General features: G+C 47.0%; 1 protein-coding gene across 4 annotated transcripts in view; it reads left to right on the forward strand.

Annotated features, from left to right (window-relative positions):
* VPS13C (vacuolar protein sorting 13 homolog C) overlaps window positions 1-23346 on the forward strand; it is a 5236720-nt gene that overhangs the window by 855221 nt on the left and 4358153 nt on the right. For all 4 annotated transcript variants that reach the window (XM_069624493.1, XM_069624490.1, XM_069624491.1 and 1 more), the window contains one exon: window positions 15868-15995. In XM_069624493.1, coding sequence (XP_069480594.1) covers window positions 15868-15995 — 128 coding nt within the window. The remainder of the gene's footprint in view (window positions 1-15867; window positions 15996-23346) is intronic.

The following is a 23346-nucleotide window of genomic DNA, read 5'->3' on the forward strand; positions in this document are numbered from 1 at the left end:
CATAGTAGAGCAAACTTCTCAACCTTAGTTTATGATTAACTCAGTATGGCTTACCACGCTGCAAACTTGTAAAATAGTAAGAGGTGTAGGGAGCGCTGCTTATGAGTAGGGCGCTGAATCCCTAAAAGGGGAAACGAGAGAAAATAACATCAGGTCAGTGTTGCATCTGGACGAGGCGGTCTTATACTATAGATCAAGGTGCAACTGTCAACCAGAAACCTAAATCACGGTTAACCACAGGTGTACCGAAGTACACCAAAAGACCTTGTCTTCCTTAGACTCAAAATCTAGCCATCAATGGGGCCAAAGAATACTAATCGATTTGTTAAGAGTGCTTTAGTTCCGTAGAGGTGGCTCTAATCAGGAACGAGTCCAAAAAGGCAATGCAAAGAGTATAAGGATGAAACTCGATACTTTAAATTCCAGAAACCAGTGAGTAAAGGTGCGCGCATAGGCAGTCAATGGGCCTCATTACAAGTAGATCGGTCCGGATTTAACACCGCCAGTATAACGATACCGGCACCGTTTCCGCGTCCGCCCAAACATGACCTGCGGCCCCGGAAATAGCACCACCCCCAACCGCGGAGTTAAGGGTCCTGTAAAGTCTGCCTGCACGGAAACCCCTCCGTTATCGGCTATACGAAGCACCGCAAGCATCACAACTAGTGCGGACATGGAAACACCGCCAGAAAAATGGCGTTAAAACCGTGATCACGGTGGCGGTACCGCCAGACGCAGATGAAGAAGATGGAGATGGAGATGGCACCACCTCCTCCTGGGGGTCCACTAGATCGACAAAGAGCATGGGATGAACTGATTCGCATTTACTTTTCAGACACAGCACATTCACAGCAATGCATGGATATGTTGATGCCAATAAATGAATTGTTGTACTGCAAATGAAATGATAGATGTCCACTTATGTATGTTTTTTTTAAGTGATGATATATTGATGAATTAACAGGGAAGGAGGTGCAATGGTTAGGGAAGCTGTACACCCGTGCCCACCCACCACCCAAACGTACCCACCCCCAACCAGGCCCCAATGTTCAAACCCCCCAAACAACCTCCCCCACCACCCAAACGTACCCACCCCTCACACCCTTCAAGTCCACATGTGTCCTGCAGTGCCCGACACACATGCCATCACTTCCGTGTGCGCTTCTGTGCTTGGGCATCCTTGCCCGAGAGCCCCGTTAGCCGACTCGAGCGCCTCCTTGGACTGGCAGTGGTGGAGCTGGATGGGGTGGTGGTATTGGATGGCACAGAATCAGGAATAGATGGCATATGTGCAATATTTGCCTGTTGGCCAATCAACATGGACTCTATGAGCCTGGAGGTGTTGTCATTGCCCTCCCGCACATGGCATGCCAGGGTGACTATAGTGCTGGCAAAGCGTCCAATGGACCTTGAGAGGCGACGTACTGATGTGTTGTAGCACTCCCTCTGCAGCCTAGATTACTAGAGCTGCATCTCCACCAGCTGGGTGAGGGTAGCCTGCTGCTCCTCCATCCGCTGCATGCGGGAATTTAGCTCTGCCATTGATGGGGTGGGTGACCTCATGGGACTTCGGGGTGATGTGGGGCTGAACTCCAGCTAATGGAAGGATTCAAAGTCATCCAATGTGTGCATCTCCCCCTGTGGCCCAGTATCAGACTGCACTGCCGGGGCGCTGTTGTCACTACATGCCGCCTCCTCTGCAGTGCAGCTGCTTTCTGTGGTGGGTTGGGTGGGCATGATGGGTGCCTGTGGCACCTGTGTTGTGTCAGGCAGCGTGGAGACGGTGGGGAATGTCGGTGATGGTGCCCGGCACATGTGTTGCAGTTGCTACTGGGGGCAGGGATGCCGAACTGCTGGCAGCATCCTCCTGTGCAGGGGCGCTGGCTTGGACATGTGCCGGTTCTGATTGCCTGGGCTGTTGTGCAGTATCACTGTCACTTGATAGGGCTGTGAGGACACAGAGGACATGCAATTAGTTATGTGGTGGTGCCTGATGGGTGCATCACATGCATCATACAGGTTGATCATTTAATAGTGGCAGTTACATGCATCTGCTTGTTGGGGGTATGCATTGTAGTGATATTGGTTGCCATATGGATCATGATGGGTCCTTTGGCCCAGTCATGCACTGCCTAGGGGGGGTTGTTAATGGGTCCTTGGCCCAGTCATGCACTGCCTGGGGGGGTTTGTTAATGGGTCCTTTGGCCCAGTCATGCACTGCCTGGGGGGGCGTTTAATGGGTCATTTGGCCCAGTCATGCACTGCCTGGGGGGTGCGTTTGTTAATGGGTCATTTGGCCCAGTCATGCACTGCCTGGGGGGGCGTTTGTTAATGGGTCATTTGGCCCAGTCATGCACTGCCTGGGGGGCATTTGTTAATGGGTCATTTGGCCCAGTCATGCACTGCCTGGGGGGGTGGGGGGGTTGTTAATGGGTCCTTTGGCCCAGTCATGCACTGCCTGGGGGGGGGGGGGGGTTTGTTAATGGGTCCTTTGGCCCAGTCATGTACTGCCCCCGGGGGGGGGGGGGTTGTTAATGGGTTCTTTTGCCCAGTCATGCACTGCCTGGGGGGGGGGGGGGGTTGTTAATGGGTCCTTTGGCCCAGTCATGCCATCAACATATACTCATATGGCATTCATGTTTGACCAATTACCAGCATCTGCAGGTGGGCTCACTCCTGCCTCAGCCTCCCCGATCCCATGGATGCCCTCAAGGTGGAGGACACTGCTGCAACGCTCCTCCCATGCTTGCAGCCTCATTGGGGAAGGGGGTCCTCCACCTGTCCCACTGCCGCGTTGGCGGTGTGTGGAGATCAGGTTCCGAACCCTCAGCCTGAGGTCGTCCCACCGCTTGTGGCAGTCCTTTACACTCCTCACAGTCACGCCCACAGCGGTGCACTTGAGTGCTGCTTCCGCCCACACTTCCTTCCTCCGCTGCTGTGTGGCACGCCGTTGATCGGCACTGAACAGCATCTATGCATGCTCCACTATGTGCTCCACCAGAATGGTTACCTCCGCCTCACTAAAGCGCTGTTTGCGCTGGAATCCTGGCAGACATGCTGGTGGTCCCTTTTGGCTTCTCACAGTGTGGATTCTGCTTGTGCTGACTCTGGATGCCAATGGATTGTGCTTTATATGATGGCCGCCTCTCTATTTCCTGTTTTGGCGATCATGGTATTTCCGGTTCCGTGTCCGTGGCGACGGTGGCGGATACAGGTTTTGCGCTACTTGTGGCGGCGCTATGTCCATTTCCGTGGCTTTTTCTGTGATGGCGGTAACGTTTCCACGTCCGTGTGGTGCGCGCCACCGACAGCACGTAATCAGACAGTCTTTCCGCAACCTTGCGGACGCGGAAACTTTGTTACTGCCATCACGGAATCACCGCGGTCCAGACCTGAAAGGTAATAATGAGCCCCAATGTGTCTAATAAGAATCCTGAAAACCAATCTGTCTAGTGGCTAGCATTCTATGCTGGTATCATAAAATTACTGTAATGTCAATGACCCCCAGTTATCTCGTAAATTTAGGTACAACTGGTGCACATAATTATTTGCAAAAAGGGGTAGCGGGTTAAATTCGTACCTGGATGGACGTGAGAAGGGATCCCGTCTTGATTGAGTCTTCCTACAGGTCTCTATGGTCGTATTCCATGGCCTGTAAGACTTTTAGTTGAACTCTGCTATGTTGGTTCTTCTAGCAAGCTTTTTTAATGAAGCTGTTTAAAAAACGAAATGGTGCAGAATGAACACTATCTCTAACTACAGACAGCGTATCTACATCGACACTTTCCAGTGTAAATAGCCGTTGCTTAATGTATTGGAGGCGCCGTTGTTGTATCAGCGTCATGCACAATATTAATCATAATGTGTGGTCAGTGCGAAAGACTCCCACAATGGTTGACCGTTGTCCTTATGGGGCCGCACTTGCACCGACTAGCTGCGTTAGTTTCAAAAATGCCGTTTCCAGCGCGGGTGCTTTCAGCTGTGCTGGATGGATACAATGCTAGCATGTGTGCTGGTGGAAACTAGTGGTGTTTCTGTTCGCCCATAACGAGCGCATACATAATGCTCGTGCGCGAGTTTCAACTCGGGTTTTTCTAAACTAGCTGCAAAGGAACAGATGTAACAAGCAATTTCTTACCTTCCAGCTAGTTTTCCATACTGGACCAAGGTCCTCCAACTGACCCGGTGCTGCCATTCCATATGGCCTTGCAGAGAAGGGTGGCTGTGGCTTGAACTGCTCCGAAGAGTCTCCCAGCAGTGAGCAAGTCCTTGCTGAGGAAATATCGCCCAGCCAGTGGCGACCCCTGCTACTTGACCACGCACCCTGCTCCAGAGAGTTTGGTGGTGCAGGCGTCTACGGCCCCGGCAAAGCAGGCGTCGTACCCTACCATCCCTCTTGATAGGGACGACAAACGTTTTGACGGTTGGGCGAAGAAGGTATTTTCTTCTGGGGGTATGTCGCTTCAGGCTGCCAACTAAGTTTGTGCCTTGTCTCGTTTCACTCACACTCTGTGGAACTGTATTTCCGTAGCGGCTGATCATATTCCCAAAGGGGAGGAACGGGATGGTTTCCTTGGTATCGTGCAGGATGGCAAGGATGCAATGTGTGAATCCGTTCAGTCGGGTCTGGACATGGTTGATTGCGTCAGCCAGTCCATGGCAGCGAGCACCGTAATACGCAGGTTTGCATAGTTGCGGAAGTCTGGTTTTGCTCCTGATGTGCAAGCCTGGCTCCTCAACATGCCCTTTGATGGTGACCATCTTTTTGGCAGCAAGGGTGACGAGAGTCTTGAGAGGTTGCAGACCTCTAAAGCTGCAGCGAAGTCGTTGGACGCTGCAGTTCGCCAACCTCCGCCTTTTCGTCCTAGGGGACAGCAATGGAGGGGAGGTTCCTTTCGATATTACTCGTCCTTTAGTAAATCGAGAGGAGCTGAGTCAAAGGGGCAACCGTAGGAGTGCCAGAGGTGGAAAACAAGGTACTCAAGGTGCCATGGCCGCGCGAGCAGTTGCCTCTTTGCCCTCAGACACTGTCGCAGCCGCTTCAGCTCAGTCATGAGGCCCATGCTTCTCCTGTTGGGGGAAGGCTGGTGCAGCATCTTGTAGAATGGCGTGCCATTACTTCAGATGTGTGGGTTCTGGAGATCATAGCCCATGGCTACTGTCTTCCTTTCCGGCAAAGGCCTCACGACAATCCACCAGGGAACCTCTCTTTGAAGAGTCTGGATCCGCTCCTTGCGCAGGAAATTCAATCCCTGCTGGAGAAAGGCGCCATAGAACTGGTGCCTGTAGCTGAGAGGAACAAGGGATGGTATTCCCCTTATTTTTTAATTTCGAAGAAAGACGGGGGATTGAGACCCATCATGGACTTGCGCGGTTTGAACAAGCTCCTCAGGAAGGACAAGTTCAAGATGGTTACTCTTTCTCAAGTCCTCCAGGCCCTTCAACTTCAGGACTGGTTGGTGTCTCTCGACCTCAAGGACGCTTATTTTCATGTGCCGATCCATCCCAAGCACAAGAAGTACCCGAGGTTCGCGGTTGGCGACTCGCACTTTCAGTTTCGAGTCCTGCCTATCGGATTGACCTCCGCCCCGAGGGTTTTCACCAAGCTCATGGTGGTGGTGGCAGCATATCTCAGGAAAGGGGGGATTCACGTCTACCCCTACCTGGACGATTGGTTGATCAGAGCGCGCTCTCCCGAGCAAGTCCTGGATCATCTGTCCGTCACCTGTCACTCCCTTCACAAGCTGGGCTTCTCCCTCAACTTAAATAAATCTCACTTGACGCCAACTCAGCGGCTCCAGTACATGCTTGACACGTCCCTCGGGCAGTGTTTTCCTCCCCAGGTGAGGGCTCACCACATTCAGCAGATGGTGCGCAAGTTTCAAACTGCCCAGCGTTCGAGTTCTTGAGGTTGCTCGGCCTCATGGCATCCTGCATTCTTCTGGTGCCAGAGGCCAGGTTGCGGATGACATCTTTGCAATGGGCTCTAAAGCTCCAGTGGTTACAGTCCTCCAGCAGGATGTCGGACCCCGTTCAGGTGCCGCCCTCGGTCGCCCAGGACCTTGTGGTGGGCCGCTGAAGGCAATCTGATGAGGGGGGCTCTGTTTTGGCTGCCCTGGCCGGAGGGGACTATCGTGACAGACGCGTCCCTCACGGGATGGGAAGCTCATGCCAACGAGCTGACAGTCAGCGGTCGTTGGTCTCCGTCAGAGTCCAGTCTCCATATCAATCTGTTGGAACTGAGGGCCGTCAGGCTTGCCCTGAAGGCTTTTCTGCCGACTGTGCGAGGACAGAATGTCCTGATTCTGACGGACAACACAGTGGCCATGCAATACCTCAACAAAAAGGGGGTGGCAGGGTCACTTCCTCTGTGCAGGGAGGCGATGCAGCTCTGGTTCTGGGCCATCCAGCAGGAAATTTCGATCTCGGCAGTTCATCTGGCCGAAGACGAAAACGAGACGGCGGACGCTCTGAGCAGGCAGAGCGTGATCTCTCCCGAGTGGGAGTTGGCTCAGGTGATTCTCCTGGAGCTCTTCGCCCTTTGGGGGACCCCTCAAGTGGATCTCTTCGCCTCCAGTGTCAACCGGAAGCGCGAAAGGTTCTGCTTGCGGGAATTTCCTCCAAGAGGAGCCTTGGGAGACGCTTTCGTGGTGGAGTGGTCTTTCCCATTGCTGTACGCGTTTCCTCCAGTCCCCGCCATCCCGCAAGTGCTGCGGAGGTTACGGAGGTTCGGTTCCCAGATGATCCTCATTGCTCCAGCATGGGCCCAGAGGACGTGGTACCCGGACCTTCTCGACTTGTCCATCTGTCCTCCATGTCGTCTTCCCTACCGAGACGATCTGCTCTCACGGGAGGGGCGGTCAAGTTCTCCATCCAGAGGTCAGATCCCTCAACCTTCACGCTTGGCTTCTGAAAGGTTGAGGTATAAGGATTGGGACCTCGCTGAAGACGTGATGGAGATGTTGCTTTCGGCCAGACTGCCGGCAACAAAGTCCCTGTACCGTTGCCGTTGGAGAAAGTTCTGCGACTGGTGCAGGGTTAAGAATGTGGATCCTTTTTCATGTGACATTCCTGTGGTTCTGTCTTTTTTGCTTTCTTTAGCCCACAAGGGCTTGCAAGTGGGTACCATTAAAGTTTACCTGGCGGCGCTGTCCATATTTAAGCGCTCGTCTGAGGAGTGTTCTTATTTTAAAATCCCTTTAATTTCCCAGTTTCTGAAAGGGCTCACTAATGTGTTCCCTCCGTCACCTTTCCAGGTGCCTGGGTGGGATTTGAACCTTGTTCTCAAGTTTCTAATGGGTGCTCCATTTGAGCCTTTACATTCTTGTCTTTTGAAGCTGTTAACCCTGAAAACTGTGTTTTTAGTTGCAGTCACTTCCGCTCGCAGATTGAGTGAGTTACAGACATTGTCTGTTAAGCCACCCTTCACTGTGTTTCATGAGGACAGGGTTGTCCTTAGAGTTCGTCCTTCTTTTCTTCCGAAAGTTGTGTCGGATTTTCATTTGAGCCAGAAGGTCATTCTTCCGGCATTTTATCCTCCTCCGTATCCTGGTAAGGATGAGGAGAGGCTCCATAGGTTACATCCTAGGAGAGCTTTAAGTTTCTACATTTCACGCATGTCCCGGGTCAGAGTGGACAATCAGCTCTTTATTGGTTACGCTGGAAGGCATTTGGGACAAGCTGTGACTAAGCAGACTTTGTCTTGATGGATTATCTTGGAAATTTCTGAATGTTACCGCCTGGCAGGTAAGGACCCTCCAGTAGGCTTATGGGCCCATTCGACTAGGGGTATGACTGCCTCTACTGCCCTGCAGAGGGGTCCTATTCGTAACATCTGTGAAGCAGCCACTTGGGCTTCGGTCCATACTTTTGTACGTCACTACTCCCTAGATCCTATCCATGGGCAGGATCTGACCTTTGGCAGGGTGGTCCTTTACTCCGCAATTTGATTGGGCATTCTAAATTTGTATATTCTAAATTCTTTTCCCGCCTCCTTACGTTGGTACTGCTTTGGGAGTCTGTCATAGATATGGAATACGTCGGAGGACCCAATCCCCTCGAAGAACAAGTTACTCTCTTACCTGGTAACATTCTTTCGATGGGATGGTCCGACGAAGTATTCCATATCGCTCCCTCCCTGCCTTCCCCGCTACAGAATTTCTTATGCGATTGCAGCTTACGTTTCCGCAAGGCTTTCTGTGGTCATACTGGCAGAGGATTGGTGCCACACGTTCTGGGGAAAAAACTACAACTGAGGTTATGGGCGTCGTGCGTCCTACTTATAACATCTGGTGACGTTGGTTTAACGGAGGCCCTCAAGGACAGCGTATCGACATCATTGACGCAGGACGCAGACGCCAAAAGATTTTCTGAAGCAGCACAGCTGTGGTGATTACTGTCATAGATATGGAATACGTCGTCGGACCATCCCATCGAAAGAACGTTACCAGGTAAGAGAGTAACTTGTTCGACAGAGTGAAAGGTTAAGGAATGCAAGTTGTGATGGGGAGTTGGTGAGATGTGTGTTGGTGAGAGAGGTGTGTGGGTGTTTGGGGGATTGGCGAACATAGAAGGGGAATATTTTCAGCACTACAACTGATAATGATCAATATAGTTAATACTATTACATAGGCATGCACATTAAACCAAAAATGGAGCCAAATCGAACACTGTTCTGCCAAGCCACAGACATCTGGGACTCTTCCTATTAAATTAATACAAAAGATACATAATAATGATACCCTGGCTCTCTTGTAGCCTTGCACTCTGCCCATTTCCTGCAATGTGGCAATGTTACACCCTCCAGTTAATACAAAATGTCCCGGAAGAATGCTGCAATAAATAAAGGTTTGTGCCGCAAAATTTGCCATTTCATGCCGCAAAATCCTGGAAGGTCTTATAAAGGGGCTTCTGAAGAAGAGCAGTGTGAAGACCCAGCCCCAGGGAAAATAGGGTTACATTGGCCCATAATCAGGTGAGGCATAGCACCAATGGGAAGGGGAGCGTGGGGGTAGAACTAAGAGGTCACAGGTATAAAAGCCTGCCACAACTAGACAGAATGAAAGGTGTTTGGGTGAGGTCAGGTGTGGTGGTGGACTGAGAGACCAGGCGGAAGGACGACGGTGGAGCACAGTGTTGTAGTCTGGCAGTTTTTGGATATAGGTGCAGGTCTGGTGTTGAAAGTGAGAGTGGTACCAAGTGTGAAAGGGGGAAAGGGTGAAGGAGGATTGGAAAGACGGGAGCGAGTGAGAGTGGAGGGGAGAAATAGTTTGTACGGTGGGACTGAGAGAGTGCTGGGGAGCGGTGAATGGTGTAGTGGAAGAGGTTGGAGGGAGAAGGCACAGGGGAGAGAGAAGGTGGTATAGAATGAGAGTGCACCAGAGGCAGTGAGAGAGAGAGAGTAAGGTTAGAAGAAGGGTAGAGAGTTGAAGAACAGGAATTAGCGAGGGACAAGATCAGGCAAAGGAGTGATGGTGTGAGGGGACAGGCACATTCCGAAACATAATAGAGCTTATTGCGGGGCACGAAGAGAGTAGGTAATCCTTAGAAAGTGCCAAAGGGATTGAGGGAGATATGACAATAGAGGTGACAGATCTGTAGTTACATTCTGGGAAATGGGGAAGACTGGGTTAGGGTGCTGGTTAGCCGAGCGCATAGTCCGGAACACTCTGTATTTAAACCTCCTGCAGTTTAAATAAAACCTTCAACTGCTTCCCCTGAGCTTGTGGAATTATTCAAGCCATCTGCAATACCATTACGATGACTCCCTTCATCCATCGACTGCCATCACCTCTTGCTACAGAATACCCTTCTGTATGTAAAAACGTCTTTTGCGCACACTGTAGTATGGAGCCCTTTCCAAATACCAAAAAACCTGGCACATGATACTCCCCTGGGCATTTGTGTCAGTCAAGTGAAAAGCAAACAATGAGATGGGCTGAGCGGGTTTCTTCGGGCCAGTTCATTCCTAGGAGTTTCTGATTAGGACTGTAAATACATGCTTCCCCATTTTCGCCTTCTGTATATTCCTGTATATTTTGTTGTATATTATTACGTTATATGTTTCTTGTTGCTCTATTTGCCATGTGATCTTGTAACTAAGCTTTAAGTTGCCTTATAAAATGCGCCCGGTTACCCCTGGGTCTGGTGCGCAATATAAGTAATAAAAACAAACAAAAACAAACAAACAGTGAAAGCCCACCAGCTCTAGAATTCCACCTGTGGAGGTGGTAAACGGAGGGTTCCCCGAAGAGATCCCCTAGTCCCTTATTTGACCCCTCATCCCATGGCATATAGTAATCTTTAGAGATGACGACCTCTGTATCCCTAAACGCGCAATATCTCAAGAGGAGTAAGGAAGAGTGCCTAGCATTCCTTTTTTATGAGGAAAATGATTCTGGGGTGAAGAAATCCCAGAAAAATTAGCATCGGGACAGGTTTTCTAGGATTAACTCACACACCTAAGAGTAGAGGGAATAAGAGCCGCTGCATGAAGCTCTTTGGCAAGCACACAGTTCGCAAGAGTAAATAGAATTGTCAATTTGCATGCTACTAGCCAGTCAGTCACACACACCCTCATTTTGCCACATGCACACATCACACCGCTTCTTAAGTTAATTATTACAAAAAATGTGTGTGAGTGAGTGCATACTTTGAGGCATTCTTTTGGTGCCAAAACCCCACTGAGCACTATGGAGTAAAGGCTGACAAACTATACTAGGTACCAGGTGAAAATGTATAGACTGAGCCTATGCGCTCAGGGCTTATATCGTTACTGCGCTCAAACAAACTAACTTGCATAATTTCCAACACAAATGCAGGCGTGTACAGCCAGCATGAAACCCTTCACTAATCTTAAAATGGCAGGCTGGCTATTTGAGACCTTGGACTGAGGGTGCAGAGGGGGGGGCAATGGAAGAATTATGGTATTGGAGCAAACGCAACAATTAAATGAAAGTGAAAGTAAAGGGCATGCTCACTGGGAGGATTTGCAGTCCTTAGTCTAACACAAATAGCCTAGCCCAAACCTAATGAGGAAACAGACCCAAAAGTGTTCTAATTGGAGTAATTGGAACAAAGGCCACATTATAAATGGAAGCTGAAGCATCCAGTCGTTGGGGCAGTTATGACAGTTTTTCTGATTCATTGTGATTTCAGCAGAAGGAGAGTAGTGAAAAACCAGATCATTGATCATTATCAGTTGTAGTGCTGAAAATATTCCCCTTCTATGTTCGCCAATCCCCCAAACACCCACACACCTCTCTCACCAACACACATCTCACCAACTCCCCATCACAACTTGCATTCCTTAACCTTTCACTCTGTCGAACAAGTTACTCTCTTACCTGGTAACGTTCTTTCGATGGGATGGTCCGACGAAGTATTCCATATCGCTCCCTCCCTGCCTTCCCCGCTACAGAATTTCTTATGCGATTGCAGCTTACGTTTCCGCAAGGCTTTCTGTGGTCATACTGGCAGAGGATTGGTGCCACACGTTCTGGGGAAAAAACTACAACTGAGGTTATGGGCGTCGTGCGTCCTACTTATAACATCTGGTGACGTTGGTTTAACGGAGGCCCTCAAGGACAGCGTATCGACATCATTGACGCAGGACGCAGACGCCAAAAGATTTTCTGAAGCAGCACAGCTGTGGTGATTACTGTCATAGATATGGAATACGTCGTCGGACCATCCCATCGAAAGAACGTTACCAGGTAAGAGAGTAACTTGTTCGACAGAGTGAAAGGTTAAGGAATGCAAGTTGTGATGGGGAGTTGGTGAGATGTGTGTTGGTGAGAGAGGTGTGTGGGTGTTTGGGGGATTGGCGAACATAGAAGGGGAATATTTTCAGCACTACAACTGATAATGATCAATATAGTTAATACTATTACATAGGCATGCACATTAAACCAAAAATGGAGCCAAATCGAACACTGTTCTGCCAAGCCACAGACATCTGGGACTCTTCCTATTAAATTAATACAAAAGATACATAATAATGATACCCTGGCTCTCTTGTAGCCTTGCACTCTGCCCATTTCCTGCAATGTGGCAATGTTACACCCTCCAGTTAATACAAAATGTCCCGGAAGAATGCTGCAATAAATAAAGGTTTGTGCCGCAAAATTTGCCATTTCATGCCGCAAAATCCTGGAAGGTCTTATAAAGGGGCTTCTGAAGAAGAGCAGTGTGAAGACCCAGCCCCAGGGAAAATAGGGTTACATTGGCCCATAATCAGGTGAGGCATAGCACCAATGGGAAGGGGAGCGTGGGGGTAGAACTAAGAGGTCACAGGTATAAAAGCCTGCCACAACTAGACAGAATGAAAGGTGTTTGGGTGAGGTCAGGTGTGGTGGTGGACTGAGAGACCAGGCGGAAGGACGACGGTGGAGCACAGTGTTGTAGTCTGGCAGTTTTTGGATATAGGTGCAGGTCTGGTGTTGAAAGTGAGAGTGGTACCAAGTGTGAAAGGGGGAAAGGGTGAAGGAGGATTGGAAAGACGGGAGCGAGTGAGAGTGGAGGGGAGAAATAGTTTGTACGGTGGGACTGAGAGAGTGCTGGGGAGCGGTGAATGGTGTAGTGGAAGAGGTTGGAGGGAGAAGGCACAGGGGAGAGAGAAGGTGGTATAGAATGAGAGTGCACCAGAGGCAGTGAGAGAGAGAGAGTAAGGTTAGAAGAAGGGTAGAGAGTTGAAGAACAGGAATTAGCGAGGGACAAGATCAGGCAAAGGAGTGATGGTGTGAGGGGACAGGCACATTCCGAAACATAATAGAGCTTATTGCGGGGCACGAAGAGAGTAGGTAATCCTTAGAAAGTGCCAAAGGGATTGAGAGAGATATGACAATAGAGGTGACAGATCTGTAGTTACATTCTGGGAAATGGGGAAGACTGGGTTAGGGTGCTGGTTAGCCGAGCGCATAGTCCGGAACACTCTGTATTTAAACCTCCTGCAGTTTAAATAAAACCTTCAACTGCTTCCCCTGAGCTTGTGGAATTATTCAAGCCATCTGCAATACCATTACGATGACTCCCTTCATCCATCGACTGCCATCACCTCTTGCTACAGAATACCCTTCTGTATGTAAAAACGTCTTTTGCGCACACTGTAGTATGGAGCCCTTTCCAAATACCAAAAAACCTGGCACATGATACTCCCCTGGGCATTTGTGTCAGTCAAGTGAAAAGCAAACAATGAGATGGGCTGAGCGGGTTTCTTCGGGCCAGTTCATTCCTAGGAGTTTCTGATTAGGACTGTAAATACATGCTTCCCCATTTTCGCCTTCTGTATATTCCTGTATATTTTGTTGTATATTATTACGTTATATGTTTCTTGTTGCTCTATTTGCCATGTGATCTTGTAACTAAGCTTTAAGTTGCCTTATAAAATGCGCCCGGTTACCCCTGGGTCTGGTGCGCAATATAAGTAATAAAAACAAACAAAAACAAACAAACAGTGAAAGCCCACCAGCTCTAGAATTCCACCTGTGGAGGTGGTAAACGGAGGGTTCCCCGAAGAGATCCCCTAGTCCCTTATTTGACCCCTCATCCCATGGCATATAGTAATCTTTAGAGATGACGACCTCTGTATCCCTAAACGCGCAATATCTCAAGAGGAGTAAGGAAGAGTGCCTAGCATTCCTTTTTTATGAGGAAAATGATTCTGGGGTGAAGAAATCCCAGAAAAATTAGCATCGGGACAGGTTTTCTAGGATTAACTCACACACCTAAGAGTAGAGGGAATAAGAGCCGCTGCATGAAGCTCTTTGGCAAGCACACAGTTCGCAAGAGTAAATAGAATTGTCAATTTGCATGCTACTAGCCAGTCAGTCACACACACCCTCATTTTGCCACATGCACACATCACACCGCTTCTTAAGTTAATTATTACAAAAAATGTGTGTGAGTGAGTGCATACTTTGAGGCATTCTTTTGGTGCCAAAACCCCACTGAGCACTATGGAGTAAAGGCTGACAAACTATACTAGGTACCAGGTGAAAATGTATAGACTGAGCCTATGCGCTCAGGGCTTATATCGTTACTGCGCTCAAACAAACTAACTTGCATAATTTCCAACACAAATGCAGGCGTGTACAGCCAGCATGAAACCCTTCACTAATCTTAAAATGGCAGGCTGGCTATTTGAGACCTTGGACTGAGGGTGCAGAGGGGGGGGCAATGGAAGAATTATGGTATTGGAGCAAACGCAACAATTAAATGAAAGTGAAAGTAAAGGGCATGCTCACTGGGAGGATTTGCAGTCCTTAGTCTAACACAAATAGCCTAGCCCAAACCTAATGAGGAAACAGACCCAAAAGTGTTCTAATTGGAGTAATTGGAACAAAGGCCACATTATAAATGGAAGCTGAAGCATCCAGTCGTTGGGGCAGTTATGACAGTTTTTCTGATTCATTGTGATTTCAGCAGAAGGAGAGTAGTGAAAAACCAGATAAGGTCAAGCCAATAAGGCCACCCTTTATAAGATCTGAGAAGCATGGGTGACTATTCATAGCAGGCCACACTGTAAGGAAGCTAGTGTTGGCTGGAGATGAGAGCAAGGGGCCTGCTGGAGGACTTGTCTCAGAAGCTGGCAGGAGACAGGAAACCCTATAGAGCAAGAGTGAGAGAACTACCTCCTGGAGGCGTGATCCCAAATCCTGGTGGTTGCTGAAAAGTCACGAGAGCTTAAGAACCTGACGAGAGCCTGCAGGATGGTTGCCCTTGGAGGGGGAAATAATTACTGCAACATGATTAAAAAAAGAGGGTGGGGGTAGAAACTCATACCCAGAAGAAACCCTGGGGAGGTGTTCAGCTTGCAGAGACCACTAAGGCAAGGGGGAGTAAGAAAACTTACATGATCTTGTCCAGCTACAAATGCATCAAAGAAAAAAACACCACACAACCGGGACTGCCAGTCAAGGCCATGTGAGAGGTGTGCTGGGTCACTTCAAACCACCCTCAAATTGGGAGTGAACTGAAGGATTGTTTCCTGGGTGCTGGCCCTCCAGAATTGTCAATTAGAATAGTGATTTGACATTGGACCCTAAATAGTTTAGTTCAGTATCCATTTTTCATGGACATTGCGTTACTCCTATATCCTGACATTGGTTTTAAAGGGGATACCTTAAAACGTGTAGGTGTTTTTCCAACCTGACCCCACGACCTAGGGAATCTGCCTGTAAAAAGCCAACAGGCCAGGAAGAAGGGGCTCTGCAGAGGGAGGAAGACAAGTGAAGGCAAAAAAGGAATGGAAAGGAAACTCCCTCAAGTTCCTGAGAAAACCTTCAGGTCATGTAGATCCTATCCTTCAGTCAGGCTGTTCTTCCGCAGCTAAGGGAGCCACGATTTGTTGGTTGCTGCGCTGAGAAATGTGGATTAGCTAAGAATAAACAGGAACCTTCTTCCACAACATTTGTTTCTCAAGGTCTATATTCCTTCTGGCCTGCGACATGTCAGTGTCTGAAACATGCTCATACCATACTTATGCATAAGCCAAACCCATTGTCTTTATTAGTGCTTGTTTTTTTATGTTTGACGCTGGAATTCAAATATTCTGTAGTGCATCTGTGCACAGATATCCAGCTGTGAAAACGTTTTGATTAATCAGTGATATTATGGTGTATTAGTTTGTGGAACCCTATTATAGGCCTTGTGTATAGCTAGCGCATGTCTCATTTTTTATTGTGGGCAAACTAAATTCTATTTCGGAATTAACTGCCTGACAGCAAAGATGCTGAATTTGTATGGTGATATGTGCAAAGTTAATGCATCATACAGAAGCTAATGAAATCTTCTCCTTCTGAGCTTGGCGCTAATGAACACAGATTACTATACTCATGTTGTGGGCTAATGTATGTTCTTATCCATTAGTTTTCCAGCCAGTGTCAGCCTCTGCAAAACTCTACATAAACCCTCTTGCAGAAACTGAGCTCAAATCCCCTAAATTGGACTGGAAAATGGAAGTACAGAATATTGCAATTGAATTGACTAAACCTCAGGTAAGTGAATGCCACACTGATATCCCGTTCTTTGGTTGTATCTTGTTGGCCTTTAGTAGTCGCTTATAGATAATATTGTACAAATAGGCCTGCTATGAGTTTCCAAGCCCAATAAAAGAGGAAATGTGTAACTTGCTGATGTTCGTCAGGAGTACATGGAGTTGATTTTTAGTCCATCCTGTATTTCTTGCTTTTTATGATGCTGGAATATTAAGTATTACTTGTTGTTGTAGAGAACATGTCTTGTAACCCTGGTACAGCAGCTATCTGGTGCCACCATCGGAGTCCCCATAGTTAGTAAGAACCCTCCCACCCCTCATAAGGAGGCCTAGCATTCAGATCAGAGGCAGAATGTGCTGCTAGAGGAAAAAATGCAAAGGAAGGCAAAGTGCCAAGAACAGGATTAGACAGGAAGGAAGTGCATCCAAAAAGGGACTGACGCAGGCAAAATGTGCAGAATGGAAAACTTGTCAGAAGGGCACAAGTCCAAAATCTCTTTAGAGGGAGATAAAACATAGAGACAGACAGGGTGCAGAAAGTTCAGAGGATTCAAAGTGAAGAGAGACATATATAACGGAGGCATGAAGAGTGTGTAGTATGGAGATTGTGCAGAAGTGTGGCGACCATGCAGAAGGGGCATACTGCTGAATGGGAGTGCAAGTGACGCAGCAGAGAATGACTAGTAAAAAGATAGTGTGCATAGAAAAAGCAGAGAATTCAGAAAGGCTTCACAGAGCCAAAGAAGGAATGATTCGGAGGAGGAGACTGCGTGAAACGAGTGCCGCGTGCATTGAGTGCCGAGTGCATAAACGAGGGCCGAGATCATCGCCAGGGCCATAATTGGCGCTAAGATGGACTACTGCAGTTGTTTACTAGCTGGCATCAGTAAAGGCGAATTACACAGGCTATAAATAATACAAAACAGAGCGGTAAGAGTAGTCTTGAGTCTCTCTAGAAGAGACCATGTAACGAGTGCCAGGCATTCTCTACACTGGCTACCTATTGAAGCACGCATAGCATTTAGGCTTCTGACCATCACCTTCAACTGTAGGCTAGGCACTATGCCTGCATATCTGCAGACCTCTATCGTAGATAAACCGACTGGTAGGGTTCTGAGGTCTAATGGACAGAACTTGCTCATCTAATCCAGATGAAAAACTGTCAAAGCAGAGAAGGGGGCCTTCTCAATAGCTCCAAAACTATGGAATAATCTTCCAAAAGATCTCAAATTTCAGAGTTCCTTATCTGCTTTTAAAAGAGCTCTTAAAAATCATCTGTTCAGATAAAAATACCATCCTTGTCTGAACCTGTAGGTTCTTTTGTCTTGTTTACTGTTTATCTGTTTGTGTATGTCCACCAGTTAGCGCCTTCATGCCTGAGGGTCCACAGTGCGCTCAACAAATGCTGTAATGTAATGTAATGTGAATTAAGTCACTGCATGCATATACAGAGTGCAAGAGGAACCTTGGCAAAGGGAGGGGCAGAGTGACACAGCAAACTGTGAACATAGAGGTAGTACCCAGACTTTCAGGAGAAATGGTCTACAAAGAGAGTTGCAGATCTTGTTTAGACACATTGTATAGAAACAGTGTGTAGAAATGGAAGGCAAAGATGAGAGTGAAAATGGACTTGGAATACAGAAAGAAAGAGAGCCACGCTGTACAGTTTAAAGTTAAAGTACTTATTGTGCACGCAAGGGGATCACTGAGAGATTGCATGCTCTAAAAAGGCTGATGTCTGAAGAGAACAGAAAAATAGAATAGATGTTATGCAATCTGCTGATCAGAGTATGTAATGAGAGTAGGGAGAGAGCTCAGGGAGACTAAAGAAAGGTAGCGAAGGACAGGAATAAGTAACAAGTATACTTGGAGGGAGCTGGAATTCAGAACCAGGCCAAAGAGCAGCAAGCAAGAGCATGCACAAATAAAGAAAGAAAGGGGGTGTGTAGATGGGGTACAGAGACAAATTAGGGGCAGGGTGAAAGTGCAGTTATTGAAGGCTCCAGATAGAGCCACAGCATAGTTAGTGTGGTGGTTAAGTACAGAAAAAGAGAAAAAGACAGAGGAAGGCAGGTGGCCAGTGCAGCAAGAGTTTAAAGAGTGGCGAAAAGTAGCTTCAGGGATAGTTGTGTGCTGCAGTGATGTTAGAGTGTGCACTGCAGGACGACAAATACAATGATAAAGAATGAGGCATCATGTGGAGAGAAAGAAATGTCAGGGGAAAAGACTGGTTGAAGAGAGTGAGGGACCTGGAGTGTCCAGAGAGAAATTCATTGCAGGGATACTGAATGCATAGACAAATGAGTTGCAGAATGGAAAAAGACAGTGTACATGGTGACAGAAGAAAGTGAGGGGAAAGTGCAAAGAGACGAGCAACAACCCAGAGGCAGTAGAAAAGCAGCACAATATGTAAATGCCTACAACACAATCAGAAACCCGCGACCCCATATGAGATTTATGGTAAGAGAGTTATGATAGGGATCGAACCTGTGTTGCTCTGTGTCGTCTTGCTTCCAAGGCGACCACGTTGTCCCTGAGCTATCCTCCTGAGACAAGACCCCCAAAGCATTGGCAGTAACTATCTCCAGGAGACATGCCAATGAAGCATAATTGTATGAGGGATGCTGGTGCAATGAGAGTTAGTTTATAATACATAGCTATACCGATAGCCTTCAGAGGGGGTGGGGAGACTTTATATTTTCCTGAGCTCTAGACTGTTTGACCGCAGAAAGTTCCCTTATTAGTGTTTGTTAGTGAACAGTGTAATGTAATTTGTATAAAACATGTGTATTTGTATCCTATATATAGAAAGGAATACTCTTGTATGCATTTCCAAGTTTGGCTATGGGATGTAGAAGTTTAATGATATGCCAGATTGGGCATGGGAATATAAAGGGTTAGGTTTTCAGCATGGTCTACAAAGGGACATGTTGGGTAATACCAGCATAGTTTGTGGTATGTAAAGGGTTGAGTTATATCGGTGTATTCATTGTGGTGTGAGTTACTCCGTTTCATAAAAGATGGATTCCAAAGATAAAGTATCGATTGGTCCTTGAAATGCTTAGGCTACGTGTTTTATTGCACACTTGAAGAGTAAAGGACTCCTATATTGAGCATACACTGTTTGTGAAGTGTCTAAGAAGCCTGAGGAGTAGGTGTCCCATGTTAGAAGGAAAACCAACTACTAAGACCAGAATAAAGCTTAAGGGTTATATTAATCCAAAATAAAATATAAGACTATTGCATGGACATTTTTCAGTATGGCTGTAACCTAAAGGTTCTTGGGAATACGTAGTGCTTGAAAGAAGGATTATATATTAGGGACGGCAAATAGAAAAGGCATATAAAAAGTTCCAAACCTTAAGGTGGTCTGCTTAGCGATTTATAGAGCTCAGTTCTTATCCTTTCTTCTGGGGACCATAATGCCTCTTCACCTCTTGGGCCTTTAGGGCTTCCTTCCTTTGCCAAGTGTACCAAAAGTGTACCTCTTGGGCTCTCCTTGTCTGCTACTTATTTCCCTCTGCTATGGCCAAGAGGCTCTCCCGCTCTATTGCACATTCTCTGGGCTCATGGGGCTCTCCTCACCCCCTTACTGGAGCACACTCCTGCACTGGGGTTCAAGAGGCTCTCCTGTTCTGTTGCACATCCCCTCGTCCTGTGATCAAAGTCTCTATTTCTCTTGCTACTTGCACCCCCACCTCAGTGAGTCGGGGGTCTTGTCTGGTCTCAAGGAACCCACCCACTCCCCCTCATTGGATAACTTCCCTTTTTTGTTTCTCCCAGTGGCTCACTTTTTCCTTACAGAAGCACACCCCTCTTCCAGTGTTCAAGGGGGCCCTTCTCCATCTCACTGTGGCACATCGTTCTTCTGATCTCAGATCACTTGAAGATGAACAGTGCTGCTAAATATCCTTTAACTGTCGCAACATGCAACCTTTGTCAGGGGAGGTGCTGCATGAAAGACATAACTTTTGAAGTCTCGCACAGAAAATGATCAACACATTCCACCCTTCACCAGCTGTAAAATATCTTCCAACGCCTGCGGTACAGAGCTTTTGTTGCCGGGCTTCTGGCCAAAATCTGCACATCCATAATGTGTAGAGGGAGATCCCAGTGCCTGTACCTTAACCTTTCAGTAACCAAGCATGCAGGTTGAGGGTGTTGAAGCTCGGGTAAAGAACCAGCCATCCCTCCTTCGAAAGCAGATATAATCTATGTGGGAGACTAATTGGAGGGTAGAGATCCATGTCCAGAAAGTCCAGGTACCTTGTCCTCCTGCCACAATCTGGAGAAATTGGGATCATGATTTTCCTGTACCTACTCAACTGCCTGATGACTTGCAGTATGACTGGGATTGGCAGGAACTATTTGGAATGTTCAAATCCCCAAAAACGTGCTCCCCTGTGCTGCTCTTGGACAAAAATTTGATGACAGGGAGGCATCAAGTGTAGGTTTTTTTGAGACTTGGCATGACAACAGCTTGCTTAAAGGAGGAAGGAAAGGTAGACTATGTCAGGGATATTATAATAGATGTAAGATCAGGAATAAAAGATGAATAGATAGAAGAAATGAGAGAAGATGAAATAGGATCTAAGGGAGAGGTTGTGAGGTGACCCCCGCGTCAAGGAAGAGGTTCCTGAGTCAGTAAGGAGCGCTAATGAGGGCAAAGACTGAGGAGAAGAGTGGGGTAGAACTAGGAGAGACAGCAGGAAGGAGTGATGGGTTATCGGGAGTCAAGGAAAGAGCAAGAGAAGAGGAGGTAGTTGTAGGGTTTGAGAAAGAGGAATGAAATCATAGGACTTTAGACATGAAGAAAATCAGTGGGTGAGTGTTAAGACGAAAGGGCAGGGTCAGGAGGATGAGGGTCAAGAATAGAGTTCAGTACCTGTAATAAGCGATGAGGTTGAGAGAGCGAAAAAGTAAGCGAGGAGAAGTCATGTTTTGGGGCAGAAAGGAGAGAATTGTAGGAGGAAGGAAGAGGATGGAGTGCAAATCGTCTGGTGAATTGGACTTCTTCCACTAGCGCTCAGCCTTGTGACGAGAATAGCAGAGAGGGGCAGGGTTAGCCATGGTTGAGATGGTTTCAAAGAAGTAAAAATACAAAAAGATAAGGAGTGCAGAGTAGACAAGGAGGCAAGAAGAGAAGATGTGCTCTTAATAGAGAGAGAAGTCATTGATATTAAGGCTAGAGGAAAGGGAATAAACAATTAATAATTGTATGAGCGGAGATCACAGCGTAAGAGAGGAGGAGGGGAGGAAGGAAAGCAGGACATTATCTCAGGAGTAAGTAGGGTAAGTCTGGACAGGAGAATCACAAGAAAAAGTGGAAGATATTAAGCTAAGACAGGAACCATAGGACTGGGAAGGTGGAGTTGGGACAGGTGGAAAGGGTAAGAAGGACAAGAATTGGAAAAGAAGCATGGGTAGTGTCAAGATGAAGGTAGTCGCTCAGAAGAATTAGAGGCAAGGACAAGCGAATATCAGCAGGGAATGAAGAGGGCCGTCTGGGTGGTCAATAGAGAATAAGAAGTGAGACAGAGAGATGGCGACAGAACTGTGAGAGATGATATTCAAACGAGAGGAAGATAGGAAGAGACTTTATAGGATGAGCAAGAGACCAAGATGAGTAGGACAAGATACCAGTACCACCGCGTTTGCCATTACAACGAGGAGAGTGGGAAAGTTTTGTGAGAGAGGATGTAAAGGAGGCAGGAGTGGCAGTATTGTAGGGTTCATCCAGGTCTCATTAAGACAGAGAAACTGAAAAGCTAGACGAACAAAAAAGATTAAGAATAGAATGGGGAGATTAGTTGCCCCGGGAATAGTTCTGGACCCAATGTAATGCAATATAACAGAGAATGTATCCAAAAGGTGCCTTTATTACAGGTGTGCCCCTTGATGACACAAGTTTCGACCTTACTTGCGTCTTTTTCATAACTGGGCACTTATTGTCAATTATTCTCGATAACAAGTTTGTCAACTCAAACTGTCTGATACAACAATGTTCAGTTGTAATGCATGTTTCAAAATACCATTACCATAAACAAATCAAATTGCACAATTGTTGATATAGCCAAACATTACATGAAATAATCAACATTGAAGACCACATAATACGAAAAATGTGTAAAAGGTGTTTAAGCAATTGCAGAGGGCATAGGCATTCAGGGAGAGGTTGGTAGAGAAAAACAAAAATGATCATAAATAGCTGTTTTATATTTGTCAGTTGATTATTCAGAATTGACTTAGTGAAGTGCATGCTCCGAAACACACAGGCCCCACTTGAGTGCTGGTGAATGTATGTTAGTGACTGGTTAGGTCAAATGCACGTGCCATGCTACCATTATATGCTGTGAGATACCAGAATTAAAGTACACACCTAACGTAGTCTGTCAACTCTGGATTAGTGTATCACAATTTGGTAGGGTTGGATCCCTGAAATCCTGTGGATTAAATTCATGACATTTGGCAAGTGTCTGAAATCGAGTCTTGCCAAAATATGACTTGCACATCTGTGTGGCCATATTGGTAAAAGCACTACTACGATGTATTTACTGACATTATGGGACAGAAAAGCAGTTACCAATGATTTAAGCATACTTGTAAAGTTTACAATACTCAAAGCTCTATGCATGGAGGATTAATAGTGTGCACTCTACTGATGCCTGTATTTGATATTCCAAACTCACCTCATGTTATACGGATCCCCATGTCGCAGTGAGATTCAAAGCCTAATGGCGTTCCGCGTTCTGTACGATCGCGTCCGCCATTAGGTGTGCTAAAAGTATAGCTGAAGCACTGGTAGCATCATGTGGATGCGCGTGAGGTCATGTGTGGCATTATGTCTTCTAGGATGGCCATGTTGGAAGGGGCTTCCCAGTGGTGCCTAAACTAGCCTTAAGAATTAACTAACAATTGTTATGCAATAAATGCAGTAAGTACTGGAATCTATGACAGATTGATGTCTAGGTGTGATTTAGAGAAGAATATATATGCGTGCTGCAATGAACATGTTTACAGGGCCTATTACTACTGCGGCATAATCACTAATGGTATAGGACAGTGTGGCAGTAGCCAAATTACCCGAGTATATTATGTGTTCACATTACTCAACCTCTTTGCGTGGCGTCATGGTGGCGTGCACATGGCTTGTGTATGTGACCGCTTGATGGCGTTCCGCGTTCGACTCCAAGCGCGTCCAGGGCGGCCTTGTTGGATGTGGGCTGCCCTGTGGTACCTGCACTAGCCCTTAGTCATGAATATCAGGGATTGTTTGATATGTGCAAGAATTGCACTATGGCATAACCAGTTGTTAACTCTGTATGGTTAGGTAAAAAACATATGCATAAACA

This window comes from Ambystoma mexicanum, chromosome 11 (genome assembly GCF_040938575.1).
Source record: "Ambystoma mexicanum isolate Mex_15411 chromosome 11, UKY_AmexF1_1, whole genome shotgun sequence".
NCBI classification, from domain to species: Eukaryota; Metazoa; Chordata; class Amphibia; order Caudata; family Ambystomatidae; genus Ambystoma; species Ambystoma mexicanum.